The 22,409-nt window shown below is 40.1% G+C and overlaps 3 protein-coding genes and 1 long non-coding RNA gene across 6 annotated transcripts; 2 read left to right on the top strand and 2 right to left on the bottom strand.

Annotated features, from left to right (window-relative positions):
- The first annotated feature begins 18 nt into the window (after positions 1-18).
- Positions 19-19,644, top strand: LOC117146979 (dorsal-related immunity factor Dif). 3 transcript variants are annotated; one of them, XM_033313667.1, is made up of 7 exons: positions 4,970-5,466; positions 12,943-12,990; positions 13,929-14,519; positions 14,604-14,986; positions 15,301-15,376; positions 17,557-17,664; positions 18,576-19,644. In XM_033313667.1, the coding sequence occupies exons 2-7, from the start codon at positions 12,963-12,965 to the stop codon at positions 19,376-19,378; spliced, it is 1,989 nt and encodes a 662-aa protein (XP_033169558.1). In that variant the 5' UTR covers positions 4,970-5,466; positions 12,943-12,962; the 3' UTR covers positions 19,379-19,644. The 3 variants fall into 3 exon arrangements, with proteins under 3 accessions (XP_033169549.1, XP_033169558.1, XP_033169541.1); XM_033313658.1 differs by lacking the exons at positions 4,970-5,466; positions 18,576-19,644 and adding an exon at positions 19-328 and having other exon boundaries at positions 15,301-17,626; XM_033313650.1 differs by lacking the exon at positions 18,576-19,644 and having other exon boundaries at positions 15,301-17,626.
- On the bottom strand, positions 999-1,792 carry LOC117147026. Its single transcript, XR_004459826.1, has 3 exons — positions 1,711-1,792; positions 1,406-1,519; positions 999-1,347 (listed from the first exon to the last, which is right to left on the bottom strand). It is a non-coding gene; the product is annotated as an uncharacterized LOC117147026 (long non-coding RNA).
- On the bottom strand, positions 19,467-22,261 carry LOC117146997 (putative E3 ubiquitin-protein ligase UBR7). The gene is made up of 2 exons (XM_033313679.1): positions 21,270-22,261; positions 19,467-20,092 (listed from the first exon to the last, which is right to left on the bottom strand). Exons 1-2 carry the CDS (start codon positions 22,105-22,107, stop codon positions 19,716-19,718), a joined length of 1,215 nt encoding a protein of 404 aa, XP_033169570.1. The 5' UTR covers positions 22,108-22,261; the 3' UTR covers positions 19,467-19,715.
- On the top strand, positions 20,249-21,240 carry LOC117147006 (radial spoke head protein 9 homolog). The gene is made up of 2 exons (XM_033313692.1): positions 20,249-20,644; positions 20,707-21,240. The coding sequence occupies exons 1-2, from the start codon at positions 20,297-20,299 to the stop codon at positions 21,202-21,204; spliced, it is 846 nt and encodes a 281-aa protein (XP_033169583.1). The 5' UTR covers positions 20,249-20,296; the 3' UTR covers positions 21,205-21,240.
- Positions 22,262-22,409: the final 148 nt, after the last annotated feature.

The raw sequence follows: 22,409 nt of genomic DNA, 5'->3' as shown, positions 1-22,409 counted from the left end.
GTCGGCGGCTTCATTAACTGTTCGTCGCTGCTGGCAAACGGTTCTTCGCCTCCTCAAAAAATTCACCTCGAAAAAACTCGAACAAAAAATACGATTTCGAAAAAGTAACGTCCAATTAAAAGCGAAATACAAAACCATTGAATAATTAATCTAAATAAATTCAACTGAAAAATATCATTAAAAGTGCTCAAAGTGTATCTGTGTGAACGTGTATGTGTATGACTGCGAAATATTCCAAACGAACATACAAATTCGAAAGTCTCAAGTAAATATCGAAAGTCAAACAAGGCATATTGAATTATTGCCACGGCTGGAAATTCTGATTTAGGTGAGTTTTGGCTATAAATAATCTAGCGCTAGTTCGATTACAAAATTCCGTTTTGTTTATAAATAATTAAGAGCGTATTCGCCTAAGCCAGAACATCAATGAAATGGGGTTTATCCCAGCCGACCCATTAAAGCCCAAACAGGTCTCCCGGGATCTTACTCACTTTTGATCTCGCTTCCCAGGTGCTTACGTCTTGGGGAAAAAGTTACTTGATTACAAATATTAAATCATCATTCGATCGTTTACCAAATCAGCGTCATTCACCGGTGACCTGTTTTGCGGTTTAGTCTGGCACACTATTAAAGCCAATATTAAGAAACTGACGTGTTAACTGGAATCAATTTTATCGAATCGGCGCGCGTCTCTGTTTCCGAGAATTCTCCTTGTCCGATTCTAGGAAAGTAAATGCATTATTAAGGGTTAAAAAGTAAAACGTTTCAGTTGCCAATTTAACATTTTAAATCCGATTATCCTATAAATAGATAATACTACCTTGTATGCAGTGCATTTTTTATGTTCTAGCGTTAAATTAAATCACGGAAAAAAACATTTAACATTTGAATATTTTAAAATATGAGGTTGTATATACTATTATTGTTTTATTTTATGTTGAACATTTAAAAATGATAAAGTAAACGACTGTTTCTTGTTAGCTGTTTCTGATTGAAAGTGTTCTACCATGTTATTGCATCAATGTCATTTTTGCTATCTAGCATGGAATTTAATTTTTTGATAAATGAAGGGCATTTAAAAATTGTCTATTCAAACGCATTCGAAGTAAACAAACGACTTTAGCCACAAAGCTGACCTTTGAACAATAAATTCACATTCCTGGACCGGAAAAAGTGAGCAGCCATGCACAGCAGCAAATTCCATAAGACTTAGCAATTGCAGTTGCAATTGAGGATTCGGTTTCAGTTTCTGATCCAGTGAAAATGTCAATATGTTTTAATACACATCCAGACCAAGCGACACATTAATTAATTAACAGTGGTTGCAGATGGTGTTGTTCTTTATGCCTTAAAAGAGTAAAACAACAAATAAGTGGGTGTCTCTCGCCATTTGTGTTTGCGTTACCTTAACTTGTGAAATGATGGAGTTCGAGACTTGGGATCAGACAACCTTGATATGGTCACAAAAATGATACGTGCACTGGGAGAAATTTTTTAAGCCACACCATTTCACTAAATGCTAAGAAAGAGATATGATTCTCTATAAAAATGTATTTAATAATATTTGAACTTAAAAAATGACTAGGAGCATTGTTAAGCACATATTAACAACAAAATTATATATTTTTATTTATTATTATTTTTTTTTTTTTTACAATTTTTGTTTACAAATTTACTTAACGTCTCTTGCACCTGCAAGTAACAGCATACCCCTGATTGGTAACAAAATCTGCACATTGCATGCGGAACTCCATCGCCTTGTAAACAACTCCTCCTGCAGTTACCAATTACGTAATGCGGTGAGGCAGAGTGAGTGGACTGAAAACTGGAATGGCAAACCAAAAATTTCCCACTCTCCGGAGCTGATGATCTCGCTGGAGCTCTCCCAGCGCTTTCCTCTCAGCAGATTTCCGCATGGGCAAACAACCAAACACACACGCAAGCCACCGATATAAGGCCCCAATTGAAAGTGATTGTGTGCGAGGAACGGCACAATTGTGTTTGGTGAGCCGCAGAAATTACGTATACGTATGTATAAAGGTGAGGTGATGATTCATCAGCGATTCGGGGAATCCAAAAGCCAATCAAGTGCTGCAAAGCCAAAAGCCAAAGACAAGGCAGACGGACAGGTTTTTGTAATATCTTAACGTTTTCTTCGTCTTGTCGTATGCCCCGCTAAAAGTTTTGCCAATTCGTAGAGTGATTTCTTTCGGCCAAGCTTTTCAAAATAATTACTTTGAGAAAAGGAAATTACACTTTAATTAATTGCCTTAAATGCCATTTATTATTTTGGAAGTGGTGATAATATAAAAGGCGTTTGTCTATCAAAACCGTAGATAATTAATTGACATTATCTATTAATGAAATGTTAAGATTATTCCTAGCTATTAAATTTTTAGCTGTTTTTACATTTCTAGATTTTTTCTATATCGCAATAATTTAGCCAGAAATATTCGTTGTTCATTAAATATATATGAAAGTACTTTATCAAATTTACCGCACATGCCATTATAGAATTAAGTCCAATTTAGCAGGTATCGATTCCACCTGGGACTATAGTGGCTGCAGAAGAGCATTTGAATTCGGTGAACTAGGCTGAGTCATTTTTTTTTATCATGGCTTTTCTGCTACTCAAACATTTCGAGTTCGTTGGTAATTTTGCTGTTCGTGTTATTGATACGCCTCCCCTTCATCCGCTTCCTTTGCTTATCACCATTATTCCTCGGCCGAATGTCTTGAATGTTAATGCACTACGCGCTTTGTTTCTTTGCCTCTTTTGAGGGCGGCGGAGACCTTTCGACTTAAATCAATCACTGCAAGAAACTGTAGACTCGGTTAAATTTAAACATCAAAAAATCCAAGTTTACTATTTTTCACTTTTTTGACGCTTTAAACACTACCTTATAATACATTGTTTTATAGATATGTAAAAAAATGTTAAAATTAATATTTTAATAAAATACTTAACCAACAAATGCAAAAAAATCCACTTTAGATATTATTTGTCACTTAATTTGATAGGCCATTTAATATACAGTATTTTTTTAGGATATAAGTGCTATTTGTTTCTCTCAGTGCATATTTGGTGGCCTTAAACTGGCGCTGCCTGAAGAGGAGCAATAAAAGCGGCAGCAACAACAAGTGGTTGCTCAACTATGCGCTCCGCCGTCAAGCCCCCTTCGCCCCCTTCCATCAACCGATTTCTTTGGGGCTTGGCTTTGTTTTTCTGCATTCTCTCTTCCTCACGCTCTCTTCCTCTCGTTCCCGCTCTCACGCGTGACCTTGAATCGCACATGTGCCAGAATTGCAGGGGGAGTTGTTTGGGCGGGGGTAGAGTCTTTCACTTCTCCCTCTTTTTTTCTTCTCTTCTTCTTTGGGAAGCTTAATAAAGAGTTGGAGATTTCTGTGACGTGTGATATGTTTACTGAAAGTGGCTACTACGTCATGGGATATTTGTCGTACATGTATGGCTAAAAGCCCAAACGCAACATAAATCCTTCTACAGTGATCCCTAGCTAAAAAGGGCAAGAAAGTAAACCCGCGTTATACTTTTGTTAAAAAACAAACCTGTTTGCAAAATAATAGAAATACAGTATGGAACAATTGTAAATTTGATAATAACACGTTCAACAAGTAATACACACTTTCGTAGTATATTTTAAGCTATATCGAAATTCCTAATAGCTAATATTATTTATTTATTTTCCCAACTTAAAATCTCGCAAACCCCACTGCTGAAATAGTTTAGTCTCTTGCCTATTGATTGCATTTTTATTTTTGCAAGTCCTGCGGTGTTCTTGGTTTTATTGCAATCCTATATAGATGTAAATTGCGGCCGGGAAATTGGCTCCAAAAATGCATTTTGTCCGCAGACCAGCCCACGCTGCATGAAAACTGTGTTTTTAGTTCGAAAATTCGTGGGCTAGCTGAAATAAATTATACTATTTTCATTCATGCACAACAATAATGAAATATTTCCAGCCGATTGGCAATGTTAACTGCAAATATTTTTCCCCTACGTGTTTGCTCTGCACTTGTGTTTATTCAAATGACTAAAATCTGTCTATGGTACAGAAGCCAAAAATTGAGTTAATAACTCAGTTCGACCTTAGACGTTGGCGAATCTTTTTTTGGTCTCATTTGGGAATTTTGCTTGCGTTAATTAGCAACGTTGTATGGATTTTATAATTTACATTTGCCGAGGGTCGAACTCGTTTTAGGTCTGTCAATTCCTGGGAAAATCAATAAAAACATTCAGCTGTCATACCAATATTAAATAAATAGATCTATTGTTATGCATCTGGCTAATAGTAGTCGATTTTTTTCGACTTTTCCTTCCAGAATGGCGAAAAAACTTTTCCTCCTACCTGATCTTTTAATAAGCCTTTGATCTTGATTTGTCCAGAAACCTGTGCACTATTTAAGCGAATTTTTAACGAGAAAAGAGTTCATGTGAAATAACAACTCAGGGATCCTACATTTTTATGGTATTTCCAAACCATTCATAACAATAAAGTTTCATTCCCAGCAAAAAGTACACATTTTTTTGTAAGGGAATCAATGTTTATTTATAGCCGAAAATCGAAATTGGAACACCTGCAGAGCGTTATAAAAATCTCATCACTTTTCCAAATCCACTTAAAAATCTATAACCATTTTTTTCTGCTCGATGGCGTCATAGGAACGCACTGGAACACAAATATAAGAGAGAACGCAACGTTGAGTACGCACAACGGAAATGAAAATAAATAAAGGAAAAGTCGAAAATAAAAGTAGCTATTGGCACCCACCATCACTTGCGATCAGCAACTATCATATCAGCAGCGGTAACTGTTTATCAAGTATACGTATCAAGTATACGTACCGAGTGCAGGCGATCGCAGAGAGCGAACAGCTGAGAACGGAGCCATTTCGAAGCTCTCTTGCAACCGAGTGTGAAGCGAAGCGCTCAGTTTCAATCTGAACTTGGCCGGCGACGGACGTGAAGCGCCGACTTGAGCACACATTGATACACATACGTATATATGTACATATAACGCATATTGTGCAAGTCGCACGCGACTATATAGCTGCCAGTGTATTGGTTAATTATACGAAGCACGACAACTACAACGTGAACTACAGATGTGTGTATAAAGCAATGTCCGCTCTAAACAGGCGGCTGCAGCAGTGTCAATAACAATAATTAAACAAAACTCAAAAGCAAAATACATGAGCGGAGCAACTTTTGTTTTTGTTTTCAATCTCTTTTTCACTTTTTGGCGCGCCTTTTGTGAGTCGCGCGCGATAAGTCCGACAAACAAACCGAAAACCAGTCGTCAATCATAAAAGACAACTTTAATCAATTACACGTGTCACACACAACAAAGAGCTAATTCGATTTCTGTCTGACCCAGTGCATTCGGAGGATCAAGAATCCAAATTTAATCAAGCATTTAAAGCAGCATACCTGCTACACCATAAAAGGTTAGCTATAATACATTTTCTGAAAGTTAAACTTAAGGCGTAGTTTGAAAAGTCGTCATTAGAAACTTAGGTACAGACAGCTTCCCGTATCAGGTTCGATTGCAATGACACTGCAAAAAACTACCTGCCAGCGAATTCATAAATGTTAATCCCAGATACATAAATAAATACACAATTTTCAATGCGGGCAATTACTTATCTAATGCCACGTGCAATGAAATTTGTATTTATTAATAATGAAGTGAAATAAGAATATATGATCGGGTTCGCTGGACTGCCTAATCGCAAATAAAAAACGAAAAAAAACTTTTTTATTTTTTAGTGTTTCTTGGAAATTATTTAAATAATTTTGTGACTTTTTAATCTACTTCCTGTTTGATTTGAACCTAAACACCCGAAAGATTATCTATATATATATTAAATATAGACTTTGTGCAATACTTCGTAAATGTTTATTTCAATATTGTATGTTTTTGCTTATCAGCAAATATATATTTCTGCTAGTGTAACTGCAGTTTTCCAACTCAACAGGCGTATAATATATGCAAATCAAAACAATAAAAGCGGTTGACTGCGATTTATTAAAAAAGAATAACACTCAGTACGGCATTTACTAGTTATCCCACTGTTTCTTTCTTGTTTTATTGGTCGACAATGAAAAGTTATTAACATACTGGCTCAGATTTGTACATATGCACATAAGATATGCCGGAACTGCACCCTAGAGTAGACATTTCCTCCTAAGAGCAATTATTTATGCAATTAAAAAACATTATAACTCTTATCGCAAAACATATTTCATATTTCAAGCTGTTGTATTGACAATTATTAAAGCGTTGAAATAAAAAATTGTGAGAATACGCCTACTCAGTTTGTTTTTAATTAATTTTCAAAATGTGAAAATCTGCTCAAGAGGAGCCCGAAAAGAAGAGGAATTCAATGGTCGAAAAAAAAAATCGAGGCAAATGCAAATATTTATATTAACAAAATGTAAATATTTTTACAACTGAAATCGGCACGGAAAAAGTTTATAAAAATTTGCGGTGGCATCTGGAAGATTTCGTTTATTTCATTTGTAATCAAAGGAATATACAACCTGAACGTGGAACTGCAATCGAAAGACACGAAATGCCATAAAGTCTTTAAGACTTTTGCCTTATCCGCACGCAAAACATTCGGCCATTTGGCCGTTTCGGAATCCATAAAAATAGAATGAAATGGAACAGTCATGGTCAAAACTTACTTAAATATCGATTTATCTGCTCCCAGCCAGCAGCTATCTAACTTGTATTGGCCGATGAACCGATGATGCCAACGGCAGCGGAATTGTTTTCGGCAAATGTTGGAAACAAAACACAAACAAAGTCCGCACTTTTCACACCTTTTGGTCCATGTGTGTGCGATTGCTTACATACAATATAAAGTCGCAGTCTTGCTATAACTTTGCCAATTGTATTAAGCAGACTTGTTGCCAATTGAAAGTTATGGTAAATTAAATGCCAGCGGCAGAAGGAAGGTCACAGATTGTACACACATTTGTGTGTAGGGTGTGAGATATTGAGAGATATGTATATGTTGCAAAGAATGATCAGATACCTTTAAATTAAATAATTAAATTTATAAACAATTGAGAAAGATAATAGAAATATGATATAAATAAATAATCAAATTTACAAACAATTGAGAAATGGTCAAAAGGGAAGTCTTTTTATAGCGTGGTTATTATTTAAATCAAAATTTGTATAATACACATTGAAAAGCTTCATTTTAGCTTATAGTATTGCAAGTAATCAATTCCAAACTTTTATTACTTAAAAGCCATATAACAAACCTATCCTTATTATGCTTGATTTTAAGAGTTATGTCAGCTTGATCCGTTTATTGAATACTTGTACACTTTTTCGAAAAACCCAAGAGAGCAACTGCAATTGCATTGAACTTATTTCAATTAACTGATAAGGCGTGAACTTTAATCAGCAAGTAGAAATTCCCAGCGCGGCTTTATATTCTAGTCTCACTGATAACCCGGCATAAGAATGAGTACTTATACCTTCTTATATATATTTTTTTTTCCATTTTCCGCATGAACAAAAACCAACTAAACTTTAAAATGATCTGTCATTCACATTTAGATTCCCAAGTTCTAAAAACAATTCACGCCACCACCCAAAAAAAAAATATAGCTGAATCCCATTACGCATACGCCATGTTGTACCGAATCTGAATTGATTGAATCGTGAAAAGTTTTATAGCAAAATAATTAAATGCTGCGGTTTCTTCCAATTTTCGGCCATCGCGTGTCGGTCGTTTTTCTTGGCTGAAAGCGAATGTACGTACGAACGATTTGTCTTGGCCATTAGAATGGAAATGGCTCCAACGCTTGGCTAAATGAGGCCTGGTGCGATGTGGTCTGGCTCGGCGTTCTGGGAATGTTTTCTTGGGTGCTCGGGCATTATTTACTTGACTGCAAAAATGTTTCCTTTGATTTGCTTGAAAGGCAATGAAAATCGATTGGCTGTACAATTTAACTTTTGACTGCAAATGGGTGGTGGTGATGAGCGAAGCCAAGCTAGATGTAACCGAATTAATTACCTTTTAATTAGTTTTATACATTAACATTGTTCAAGTAACACGGCACATAAAATAAAAATAGCAAAAAATTCATGCAAACATTCACAATTGCCCTAATAAAACTGGACATCGTCGGAAATTATATATTATTTCGTGTTTATCGTTTCAGTCGCTGTACTATTTACTCATTTTGTTCAGAATTGCTGTCAAATGTGACAAATATAGTTCTATCTCCATTCAAAGCTTTGAACTCTTAGCTTCTAACTTAGTCGAATTTGGTTCATAATTAGCTGGGGATTACTTATTGATAAGCTTATCAGCAGAAGAAGCTTAGCCATTGGTGCGCGTGCCTTCGTTAAACTGGAAGCCGTTTAAGCTGCTGACTGTACATACTAAAACAATTTTTGTATAAAAAATTTAGTGAGCTATCAGAATAAGAACAATAATTTCTTAGTATTCAATTCTGTTCAGTCGAAAAATTATAAGTATACGATAGGAACTAGCCAAATATTCCGAAAAATCATATAAAATTACAAAACATATAAATTTCTTAAGTGCGCCAAAGTGTTTTACAGGACATAAAGAACTTAGACAAACTGGGTGTTAAATTCCTGATTTATATCAAATAAGATTTGCATAGTTTGCAGTAAATATTGTTTTACACCTGAGCGAGTGCCATATAAATAGCATAGCCAACCCAAATGTTGCTTGCGTTAGCAACAAATTCAATCGATTGTGACCTCAGCAAACTTCGGATCTGGGAGTAAACAAACATTAGTTATTTATATATGCCGTGCATATAGAAAGCCAAATGGATTTCCTGCAAATGACAGCGGGGGCATGGCCCAGTGAAGGACACTGTCAAAGAACTAGAGGAAAATCATAATTTCCAGCGCTTATTGATTTTCCGGGTCTGGGAGACGTTTTCTTATTTCTTATTTCTTCTTTCCTTTTTTTCATTTTCGACGACAGGCGAAATTGGTGCTGAGGAAAAACTTTTTATTTGAATTTAATTTTTTGTGCACATAGCGAATATAATGCAAGGCACTCAGGACAACGGCAGGACCAGGCAGGCGGCACACATGTCAGCCTGCGTACTTGAGGTGCCAAATGGATGGAATATGGGTATGGATTGGGGCCAGTTGTCTGTGTTTGATGTTGAATTTTGTGTGTGCGACTGGGTGTGATTAGGCCATCCATCGGTGGGTGAATTCGGTGTGTGCGAGTTTTGGGATTCTAGCCATCCCATCTCATCATATTCCAGCAAGAACACTCCCCCAGCGCCGCCCATTCCATTATATTCTCCTATTTAGCTGTGTGTTTATTTTCGGTTCAGAACGCGATTTTCCAATCGATTGGGCACGTGACAAGGTTCTAGCTACTGAAATATGTCCATGTGTGTGTGCCATCATTACTTTACAGATAGATAGACGACGATCCAGCGATTCTATCGTAACTCAAAACCGACATCTTCATTCCCGATGCCGTCTATTTTTGACAACATTTAATTAACATTTTTCTTTTACCTTGCTCACTTTTTATTCGGCTGGCGACATCCTTTCTTGTTTGCTTTATTTATGCATCAATTTGTAGCTCTGATTTATGCCACCAGAATTTTTCCAACCCTCAACGTTCAGCCTAAATGCGAATTAAATTTGTGCGTGGGAGTTTTTTTTCTTTTTCTCGTTGAGAGTTGGCTGTCTTAAAGTATTATTCAGCTTAAGATTTGCCCAAATTGAAGAAGTAACTTGGGGCTAGACGAGCGAAATGGTGGGCGAAGGTCCTGTGGAGATGAACCAAGCAATTAGGCGCTTTAGAAAGCTTTTTGCGCTCGTGCCACTTAATGAAATCTAAAAAACAAATCCAAAGAGCAGGGCAAAAACGCTTTTAGAATATTGATGTCTGAAACATTTAAATTTTCGGAAGATTGATTGAATAAATATATGTGCTAGAAAAGTTTAAAATATAATTCCTTTTCAATCAAAGATAATGTTATCTATACCATCTTTTCAATATAATAGAGCCCATATAATCAGCTATGCAAACCGCTTTTGACAAAATCTTTGTTTAAAGGACTAATTGACATACCTAAAATTCTATATTTATTTCCTTTGCGCCGGATCTAAGTCAATTAGCTTCCCCATTAGCCTGTTTTGCTATTTTAGGAGCTCTTTACCCTCAGGCCACTAATGACTGTCAGGATTAAGTTTTGGTAAGGGCTTTAATGAATAAATTGCTCCTGATTGTTACTTCTTACTTTACTATATGCCCTATATTTAATGAATTTAAAAGTTACTTGGGTAAGTCAATTTTTCGTTCAAATCGCGTGTGTCACACTTGAGTTCCTTGATTATTTATGCCCATAAGCAGGACAATCGATATGGTTTAACTTTTTGCCACCCCTTTGCATAAAAATTTAAACGGTGCCGCTGAAATGACCCCCTCCACCCCTTCACGACAGGACATCCTTAATGCTCGTCCTTTTGCCCCTTTGTATGGTGGTGTGTGTAATGCTGTGTGTAAGAGAGATTAGCGAGTTGGGGAAAAGCGATGCTGCTGCTGTCAGTGGCAGTTAAGCCGCAGCTAGCGCCAAATACTTAAAAGTTTCCTGATGTCATTTGCCCCACGTCGTCGGCTACACTGAACGAAAAATCTGCGATACCCAATTTAAAAAATATATTAAAAAAGGAGTTTTAATACAATTCACCACTCTAGAGGTTTGTTTTTGTAACAAAGTAAATCCTAACTTCCTAACTTGTTCTTAAGGGCTTAAGCATATGAGAAATCCTCTTCAGATTATATAGAAAAGTGTGTTAACCTAATCTTTATTTAAAACGCTTAATATTACTTTTTTGTGGCCGGATTTGAAGGGAGGTTGGTCGTCCTGGGGGCGAGGAAGTGGTATTTTTTTCAGGTGTTCGAGAGGGTGGACCTATAAAGCGTCATGCGGTTCGTAAACAAATCCGGAGGACATGACCTCCAGTGTGGAAGTGTGAGTGTAAGCGAGTGGTGTGAATTGCAAAAGAACCAAAACAGAAAAAAAAACACAATGACAGCAACAACAAAGGCAAATCCAGTGGCGGACAAATTGTTTTTGCAAGGCTATAAATGTAAACAAAATTAACATATGCAAATTTTTCAAGCCCCCACGTGTGTGCGAATGTCTTTGTGGGCGGTTGTATAGGTGCTGAAAATAACTGAGTGGTCAAAACAATGAACATAAAGTATTTAAAAATTTTCTTAATAAAAACTTGATGATTACAAACTAGTAAGATTTATGTTTTACCTAATATTATTTCTAATTAAAATATTTTAATCTTTAGAATTTTTTTAAATATTAAATCCTTTAAAATTTTCTGTAAGCCATTTCAAAGTTTTTTTATGTTGTTTTTGTGTGCTTGATTTAATTTAATATTTTTAATATTTAATAAATTAAATTCCTTAAAATCGTATGTACAATTTACTCCTTTTCATGTGCTTGATTTAATTTTTAATTCTTTATAAATTAAATTCTTTAAAATCTGCACAATTTGCGCCTTTTCAAAGTTTTTTCGCGCAGTGTTTTCTTATGCTTGTTTGCTCGACGCCAACGTTTGGCATTCAGACAAATAGGCTGTCTGAGGCGATGACTTCTTGCTGGATTTTATCTCTCAGTGCTCGAAAGTGTGTGTTCTTCTTTTGTTGAAGAGTTGAGTTATGTGCAAAAAATGCAAAATACTTACGGCATATGTTGACTGCAGTGCCGGAAAGTAGAGCGAAATTGGGGAAAATGTGTCTCACAGAATGACTTGTTTGGCCTTTTTATAGTCTACGGCTATTAAATACACATTACACCGACATTGTTATTATCCCCAACCCATATCCTTGATCGATGCGACAGTATCTATTTGAACACATACCTACATGAACAAAGGACGAAGGCTAAGGGAAATCGTTAGTGGTAAAGCCATATGTTTGACTTTATTATAAGCCAAGGACTCTGAGCTTACAAGCTCCATACAACTGATTATATAAGCTTATCCTCTTAAGTGAAGAGGATAAATAATACAAATAAAGTTTTTTGTTAAAGTAAAAATAGAATTTTTAAAGAAGGGTATTTATTGTGGTAATAATTCCTAAATAACTTAACTAAAAGCATTTGTTAAATCAAATCGAAAACAAAATCAGCTAAATTGATAACCGGAACACAAGGCCTAGATGGCTCTATTAATTTTCCTGGAAGTAAACTTAGTTATATAGGTAATACTATTGATAACCCTATCACCAATAAGCAACCCAAAGGTAAACTGAGAGATTCCCAGTAACACCTTTAGTAGATTATCACCAAGCCGCCACAGATTTTCTTATCGGTCACAATTTGGTAAAGAAAAAATCAGACCGATAATAACTTGGCCGATGGAAATGGGGTTTTTCTGCTCAATAAATCAGATCAAGGATGGATTTTGAAAATACCCAGTGTACTTTGAGTTCTTGCGAAAGTTTTGGGCGTTCGCCCAACTCAATAAACTATAAGTACCTACTTAATACAAGTGGAATGAACGGAACTAAGATTAGCAGCATAATCTAGGTGGCGTCACAAGTGAAGTTCTCCTACTTTAAGGTGGAATCAATTAAAATGATTGAAGAGATGATTATACCTTTAGTACGCTTTTCAGTAAATAATGATTTATGCCTCACATATGTGATAGCTAAAATATGGTGCTGTCTATATATTTTGAAAATGCAAGGGATGTTTGTAATCCATTGTAAAACATAGACGATGATTGAATATGTCAAATTGAAAAGTCCATCAGAATATATTGTACATATTGCTATGTTTGTACATATGTACGCTAATATAATCTATCATTGTTCAACAGCTTAATGCAAAAGTTAATGACAATCTATCATTGCTTTATTTTTCAGGCAATCAACTGTGTAATCCAATGTTTGAGGACGCTTTCGGCGATATACGTATGTACAAACACCCATAAATTGATATCACATACTAACCCTAATTAATATTACCCTAGCCCCATCTAGAGCCCCCCCTTAATGCCCATCATGGGTTAAAAAACAAAAAAATAGAGCAAGAGCTCGGGATAATGAATAATCTGTGGGCATAAGTCAATCGACAATGCGCCTAATTAGCCCATCCAGAAAGCATCAGATTTGTGGGGAATTTTTAGTGGCTAATTGCACATTGTTATTGCTCTGGGCCTGGCTATATAGACTTTGGTGTTGCTGTTGCCATCAGCATAAAACGCCAGCAGCAGCAACAACAAATATTGGAAAAAGTGGCATAATAAGTCTGGGAAATAGCTGCGCAAGTTTTGACGTCAGACCTCGTCATCGCATAGTCGACATCTGGCAAAAACAAAGTTGAATCGAAATGGAAGAAGGAAGCCTTCGAGCCATCACCCTTCCGCAAATGAACAATGGCAACCTAATGCCCCTCATACATGCGTATCTGATGGATACAAATTATCCGCAATTCCACTTTTCTATTTCGATTCAGCAGGGTGAAGTATGTTTTCTCGGTCAGACGAATAAAAACTTGTAATAGTTTTGGTAGCACTTTAAGAATATTTACTATTCATATTACTTTCTTGGCAAAAAGCAGTCATAAACTTTACTAACTTGTAGTAAATATGACATAAAGTGAATTTTAAAGTCTTAAATATATTACAACATCATATTTAACATCATATTTAATATGTTAACATCAAATTGTACTTTCCTGAGAAGGGTGGTTACCTGGTTGTCTGAGCAAATTGGTATGCACGGGCACTCTATTTAATCTTGGAGGGCGTTTGGAGCTTTCTTTTCCCTAGTTCTCTTCCTTTAGCCTAAGCTAAATTGTTTCTGGCACGCTGACTTATTGATTTCTGCTTAATACTTACCTTCCTCAGAGGAAATTATCAATGCCAGCATGGAGTTGAATGGTGGCGCCACCGGCGGAGGCACGGTGGCAGGAGCTGTTGGCGGAGGCGGTGGTGCACATCACATATTATCGCAGTCGACTTCCCTGCCGGTAATGCCGTCGCACATTCCGCTCCACCTACAGAATCAGAATATGAATCAAAATCTGCCCGAGCCAAGTGCTAGAAGTGGTCCCCACCTGCGCATCGTGGAGGAGCCGACGAGCAATATAATCCGCTTTCGCTACAAGTGCGAGGGTCGCACCGCCGGTTCGATTCCGGGCATGAACTCCAGCTCGGAAACGGGCAAGACCTTTCCCACCATCGAAGTGTGCAACTTCGACGGACCCGTCATCATCGTGGTCTCCTGTGTGACGAGCGACGAGCCCTTCCGCCAACATCCGCACTGGCTGGTCAGCAAGGAGGAGGCGGATGCCTGTAAGTCGGGCATCTACCAAAAGAAATTGCCGCCAGAGGAGCGGCGGCTGGTGCTCCAAAAAGTGGGCATACAGTGCGCCAAGAAGCTGGAGATGCGCGACTCGCTGGTGGAGAGGGAGAAGAGGAACATCGATCCCTTCAATGGTGAGTCAGATCCCTAACAAAGTATAATAGTTCCTACTGATATTTTCATTAATAACCCTTTTATTAACTCTGCTTTTCTTGCAGCCAAATTCGATCACAAGGACCAGATCGACAAGATCAATCGGTATGAGTTGCGACTCTGCTACCAGGCCTTCATCACAGTGGGCAACTCAAAAGTGCCCCTGGATCCCATCGTGTCCTCCCCGATTTACGGCAAGAGCAGCGAGCTGACCATCACCCGGCTGTGCAGTTGCGCGGCCAGTGCGAACGGCGGGAACGAGATCATCATGCTGTGCGAGAAGATTGCCAAGGACGACATCGAGGTGAGATTCTATGAGACGGACAAGGATGGACGGGAGACGTGGTACGCCAACGCCGAGTTCCAACCCACGGACGTGTTCAAACAGATGGCCATAGCATTCAAGACGCCGCGCTACAGGAACACCGAGATCACGCAAAGTGTTAATGTGAGTTGAGCTTATAAATAACAAATTTCAATACTTTATTTAAACTTATCTCTGTTATCTTAAAATGAATTGACATGTGCATGTCGAGCGGCAATTTGAAATGTGCAATTAATAAATAAAATAGAGCACTCTCGATGTTGCACACAACGGATTTTCCATATATCAATGTTTATAATAAAAAACAAATTTAATCACGTAAAATTAACTAAAAATAGCATTAATAATTAATACTTGTACTCCCAAAACATTAAAGTTCCGAGTTTGAATTTTTTGCACGGATGAAATGTTGCTAACTCCACCTTTTCCCCTTTCAGGTGGAGCTGAAACTAGTGAGACCCTCGGATGGAGCGACGAGTGCCCCACTGCCGTTCGAGTACTACCCGAATCCAGGTACAGTAACCTTTGCCCGGCTACAGCGAAAGTTGAAACGCCGCCAGGAGCTGGACGTGTTCCAGCAGATCCTATCCCTCGACAGCGAAACGACGGCCACGAAATACTCGTGCCCACCGATGGATCTGGAGGAGGATAATAACACGGTTTCATCCGACGACCAACAGAGTTCGGGAACTCTCAACGAATTCGAGATAGCCGTCAAGAAGATGCAAATGCGTCAGAGGGGTGAATCACACGAAATGGATGGCGGCACTGTCACCGAGTACACGGATAACGATAACGAACCGGACATGGAAATAGAGCTGGAGGTGCCGCAATTGTTGCCCCAACTGGCCGACGACTGCACCCAGACTTCCACGCCCATGGAGGAGATTCTGCAGCATCCGCAGCTGCAATCGCGACCTCTGTCCAATGTGGAAACAATCACCGAGTGGATGAAGAGCAGCGAGTTCGAGAGAACGGATAGCCTGACGGTGGAGAACGGGGACACGCAATCCCTGTCGAATAGCACGGCCCAAACAGCTTTTACCAATGTCAGCAGCTTGACTGCCAATACGACCATAACGAACCAGTTGGACGAGGAAGCCCTCGGTCTTTTGGCCAATGGTTCCCGCAGGGATACCCTCGAGAATCCCGCCGTGAAAGAGCTACCGGAAAGTGAAAAGGAACCGGAAATGGTTTCAGCCAGTGCCCAGGCCTCTATGGATTTGGATGAAAACTTCGACGAGACAGCCACATATACGAGCCTACAAATAGCCTTTAATAATCCCATAGACATAGGATTGCCCAAAGAAAGCAAACAGGCAGCACCCATTTATCCACCCACCAATCCGTTTGGTCAGCTAGATGATGCCGAATTGGTGGTCCTGACAAATCCACCAGCTCCCAGGATCAAAGTGAATGCTGCTCAGACACCAGCCACGCCCCCAGCCTCACCGCCCCTGCCGTTGCCACCTCGAACTCCTTCCCCCGTTTCAGATCAGAGATTACCTCCCTTGCCACCGAAACCGCAGAGAAACTCCCAGGATCTGAGTGCTGTCAGTGATTCTATTTCTGCGAGCCGCTCGCGAAACGGCAGCCTAAGCTCCACTAGAACTACACCTTCGCCCATAATTATTATGCGAACCCCTGATCAAAGTCCCACCAAAAGGCAACCGACGCCAAGTGCTTCGCCAAAGAAGCGCCAGGGATTCTTCTCGAGATTCTTTTCCCGCCGAAGGAGCAAGGCGGATGACGAGGAATCTCTGACTCCAGGTGGCAGTCCCAATAAACAGCTAACAGGCGGATCGAAAGCCACAACACCCACCGGCAGTAGGGAACCCAGTGTTGCGCACTTTTCCCTGGGAGATCCCAATCGCAGCTCCACGAGATCGATGCAGCCACTGGGAAAAAGCGAAGGTCGAAATGGCAAGCCAGTCGGTCGCAGTTCGAGCAGTGTATCGGGCAAAAGACCTGCCCACCTGGATGCGGATGTTATCCACATACCGCTGAAGGGCGGCGATAGCGAGAACAGTTTGCTGCGACCGGAGAGCTACTCGAATGCCAGCACCCTTAGCTACGGGCGACCGCTGGACAGGAAGACCCTGAGCACTCTGCAACTGGCGGATATTCCCATAAGTGACGGCAATATGGAATTGATTGCCATCGCCGACCGGCAGAGCATCAAGAATCTGTGCGAGGGAGCATACGGTGTGGTGCTGGATCCCAGTGTGGATCTCTCCGAGGCGGAACACTTTGCGCTGTACACCAGCAAAAGTCCGGAGCCACCATTTGGCGGCGAGTGCGCCGAAGGTGGAGCAGCAGGTGGTGCAGCCACCGGCGGAGTGGATACAACCGATTTTTTGAGTGCGGATGAAATAGCACGGCGGCTGGCGGAGGCAAATGGCTTGGAGTAGATGAATTGGGTTACGGATAACTGATTTGAAGACCAAATATAATCAAATTTATAATCAAATCAGTTAACCAAAACCCTAGCATTAGTTAGTGCTAAACAGCAAAACACACAACTGCACCAACAAATTAAACTTTTCTAGTCGTCTTTTTGTTTCAGTATTAATTACAAATACATTATAATGCTTACACAACTTTCTAGATAAGAGAACCCCTGAGATCGCTCAACAAATTCAATTGTATATGTATCTTTTTTTAATCGACCTAAAATTTAAATATCTTTGTAGAACTCCTTACCAAACACAACCGCCGTGTTGCCCAAAAAACAGTTGAAAGCCTAAAGCGCAGTCTCATGAGCACCAACTTACATCCATCCAAGCAGGTTAAAACCTCCAGTAAGTGTTCACGAATTTTTCGCATTTATACTGGTGCCGGGACTGGGTTTCCTCATAGAAGCATTTCATCTGTGCAGTTCCTAGAAAAACTCATTAACCACACAAAAATACACAAACTCATCACTCGATGGTGTTGATTAGCAAAAATATTTGCTGAAAATTCACTATTGATAGTACAGGATTGAATACCTTGTGGACCAATGGATAAAGTTGTTGTCCGTCCCAGAATTATTGGGAAATGTTACGTTGTAGTTGAAGGAACATTTATTAATATATAGGCCGTTCGAATAGAAAAATGTTTGTTTCACCCGTTCTTATTGTATTCAATATTAATGAATAAAAGATTTTCGTAAAAGTCGTGGCGTTGAACTATTTTGCAATTTGTTAAAATTTTTAAATGCCCTTGCCTGTAAAGAAATCAAAAAATAAAGTTATTCTTTAATGTTTAAATAGCGATTATATTCGTCCGCTAACAATATTTTATATTTTATAATATTTATATTACTTTATATTATCTAATCTTTGAAAAACTTTAGCTGCGACTTCAATTTATTATTAACTAAAAGATATTAGATCATTAATTTCTAAATAAGTTTAATAAAATAAGCAAAAGGTTTGAATATGGCAAGGGTATCTTTAAGTATTCGGACAACCGAAAGTGTGTCTACCCTTCCAATTTTTGTCTAGTTTCCATCAAACTCCATTTTTGCCACCAAAGTTGGACATCAAATAATGTAAGTTGATACTGCCGAGGTATGTTGATGTTGTGGCTTGCTGTTGTCCCTTTTGAGTTCTCGCAAATTGCTTTAGTTTCACCTCAGTTTTACCTTAATTATGCTAATGCTTTTACGTTTCGCTTTTCTCATTCATACTGGAAACACACGGCTAAAAACTTTGTATTTATTTTCTAGGCCAGTATACGATATTTCCCACGCCACAAATTGCGACCACAGCACCGCAAACACAGTTGTCGCCTGGTATACCTTTGATGTTTCCGGGTGGAAGTCCCAATTTTGTGCAGGATATCAAGATGGAGAATGGATTCATGGATGTGGATAGCCGGAGTAGCCAGTGTCCATCGGTGGAACGCAATTTTGCATCGCCTCGATCCAACTGCAGTACAGTGGATAGTATTCCGCCGATGCAACTCGGACAAAATCAAACGCATCTTTATTTGCCAGATGCCACAAGCTTCGCTTTTAATGGGAATTTCGCATCGCCTCAATCCAATTGTAGTACAGTGGATAGCGTTCCGCCGTTTCAAATCGGACAGAGGAATAACCATTTGTATCTGCCGGAGAACTCAAACTTTCCGGTTAACGGCTGTAGTCCTACCCATTTCAGTGGTGGCACCATGACTCCAATCCATAATAACAACAATGTACTAATTAATAACAATAATAATGACTTTTTAAGTCAGAAAATGAGTGCCATAAGCATACCGCCACAAGGAGATTTTGGCATTAAACAGGGATACCAACAGGCTCAGCAGTTCCTGCCGCAATCGCAGCCAGAGTCCATTCCGTTTCTGGCCCAATCCCATCCAGAACAGTCGCAGTACCAACAGCAACAGCAGCAACCTCCGGCAGATGAACCCATCCAATCGTTCAGTGATCTGATTTCCAGCGTGGCGACCATGCCCATTGACAACAGCGAACTTATCCAGGACATTGAGGCAGAACTCAACAGCTTGGGAATTCAGCCATTCAAATGAACAACAACTTTGCTAAATACTAGTGTACATATATTCATATAATATACCGGAAATTAACCAATTAGAGCTAAATGTAAAAAGGTCTCAATCCAAGATGAACTTCAACAGAAAGCCTGTCTTATATAATTCTATTTCACCGCAATGTACATAAATTTAATGAGGGAAATGCGAATCTCATCGCCCGATGCCTTGTTACGACTTCTCGTTATTGACAAAAGTGAATTGAAAATGATTATTGTTTAAATAAAAAATAACTTTAGAATTTACATGACATATGTATGCTTCGCTTTCATGGGGGAATGTGGGTAATACTAGAGTAATGTAGAGTGCTAACTGTTTAGCGACAGAAATAGGGCTGACCCAGGTTGGCATTGTTCTCATTGCGCATGCCGGCAAAGAACCGATTGATATCCTCCTCGGTCACTACCTTCTTGCTGGCGGCGAATGCCTGCAGGTATTCCTTTAGCTTGTCCTTCATGCGGTTGTACTCGGTAATCGCATCGATTTGCTGTGTCCGGTCAATGGAGGCCAGTGCCCGGATTCCTTGCTCATAACTGGAATTCTCTTCAGCCCGCTTCATGCCGCGCTCCTCGTACGTCTTAGCCGAGTCCTCGACGTCCAGCAGAAACTCGACGGCAAGTTCCTTGTAAAGCGACAGGCATTCGGAGCACTGGCAGAGTGATTTTCGCCAGTCATTAGTCCAGAAAGCAGCTCCTTGAAAGAGAAAGGATAGAGATGATTAAATTGGGGAAATTGTCATTTCAAAGAGTTTGTGCTGATTTATGCATGCCATGTAATTAAAAATCCATTCGCCTAACAGTTTTTTAAAGGGTTCTGACTTATCTTTCAAATAATTCTAGTCCTTAAATCCATCTTTATTTCAACACTTCACATATAAATTGCTAAGATACATTCGTCATGAATCTGGAGTTCTTCACCGAGGGCCTCGACTGCCTGATGTACTGCGGCATGAAGCTGTCGCCGGAGCAGCGCATCTTGATCGAGAACTCGCTGATCGCTTTACAAAATGACAACCGCTTTACGGGCATGTATCTTTGGGGTCGCATTACGGCCACCAAGAACGATTACTACATTGCCTTTGGCTACACTAATGACTGTCTGAAGGATCGCAAGTATTTCTACAGTCTGGACCAGTTCCAATGGCAGTTGCTGCCGTTCGTGCAGAGCCCCAAGATCTTTCAGGCGACTATATTGGCAAGGGAGCCATTTATAGGAGATCCCGGCCTGATGACCTACGTTAAGCTGGTGAGTTGATGGTACATAAATATGGTGGTGATGTTTGTTTTTCTGATATTGTACGCACACAGGACCCTACTTTTGACATTGTAGGCAATCAGGTGGCTGGTATCAGCCGCCCTGAAGTGGTCAAGCTTAAGGAGGAGGAACGGCTGGCCGCCATTGTGTTTATTATTACAGAGGAGTGTGCCATTTGTCCACGCGGAGCCTTTTACAAGATGACCGATGGCCGTGTTATACCCAACCAGATGTTTCGCGGACTGAATGACTTGCAGATCGACAACCAATCATATTACCAGCTCTATCGCCTGCCCCGCAATGATCTCAAAGTCAATTTGGCCAAAAGGAGCGACTATAACTATGCTATTGACTTTCTGGACACCATTGACTGCGTAATACCACTGTGTCAGGCTTTTGCCCTGAATATGCAACGGAACGAGGGTCTGGTGATAATCAAGTCGTGCATTTGGTTGGGCATGACATTCTTTCACAAAATCAACTCCCACAAGCATGGTTTCCTTTACTTGGGCGATGGCAAGAAGAACTTTGACTTGCTGTTCATGTATTAAGGTTGCTTTTGCATTAATATTTGTTGTTTGAGCATACGCATGTATATGTATTTTAATTTACTCACCCTCGTGTTCCTTGTTTGGTTTGGGCCGACGACAATCGTCCAGTTTGGCGCGCTTCTGGCTGGGTTCGCCTTCGTCTGGCTGAGATTCACCTTCAGGAACATTCATGATATCGCAGATGCTGCGGTCCAACTCGTTCTTCAGCTGGCTATCCTCAGCCTCCGGCTTGTCGTCCTTTGCATCTTCCACCACAGGCTGCAGAGCTAGTCCAGTGTAGTCCTTTAGGAAGGGTTTAGCATCCATGCAGCCATCGCAAATCATTTCGCTGCAGACATCCAGCCACTTGTCGCTGGCGCCGGGCGCTTTCATGTGCGGCAAGTGGAACCAGTCCTCGCAGATGGCACACTGCAGCATTACCTCCTCAACGGTGCGATCGGGATCGGGATAGGGTCGCTTGCACTTGCAGTACAGCCCCTGGAAGTTCTGGTTATACAGATTGCCCACGTTACGTGGTTGAACGCCCTCGACTTGTGGGTTCAGGGAGCACTTGCCCAGACGCTGGGTTGGGCAATCGCAGCGGAAATTCCGCTTGGTATAGAGCTCCACCAGTTCGTGGTGCTCGTGACAGCGATAGGAGCAGGCCAAGCAGACTCCTGCGGCCTTGTCCAGATCCTCGCGCGCCTCGGGGCAACAAGTGAGGCACGAGTACAGGGCCTGTCGGCCGATGGGGCCCTTGGCGTAGGTGCACGACTTCTCATCGGAGGCGCCCAGCACAGCGGCGTACTCGTCCTCCAGCTCCTTTTCCTGTTCCAGGACATCCAGCATCGTGATGGTCGACTGCTCCAGCGGATTGGCCTCCTCGACCTCGTGGGCACCATCTGTGGCATTCGACTCGCTCATGTCAGCAGTTTAACAATGTATTTTTAGCTTGGTTTCGTGTCAGTTTCTCGAAAGTGGTGGAATGCGCAGCGTTTGGCGCGGTTTGGATGAAAATTTGCAAATAATTCAACCACCGAAACCTAGGGATGGCCCACATCAGCTTGTCTATGCGATAGCTATCGGCTGGCAGTGTTGGTTGCAAGAAGTCATTGAGCTATTTATTTAATGGCCAAAAAACATAAGCATATTCAATTATTTTCAATTTCAATTTCAAAGCACAAGTTTTAATTAACTTATATGCTTATAGTCAAAATGATTTATAA

The sequence above is a fragment of the Drosophila mauritiana genome, chromosome 2L, assembly GCF_004382145.1.
Source record: "Drosophila mauritiana strain mau12 chromosome 2L, ASM438214v1, whole genome shotgun sequence".
Taxonomy (NCBI): Eukaryota; Metazoa; Arthropoda; class Insecta; order Diptera; family Drosophilidae; genus Drosophila; species Drosophila mauritiana.
This window is presented reverse-complemented; position numbering and strand designations above follow the sequence as displayed.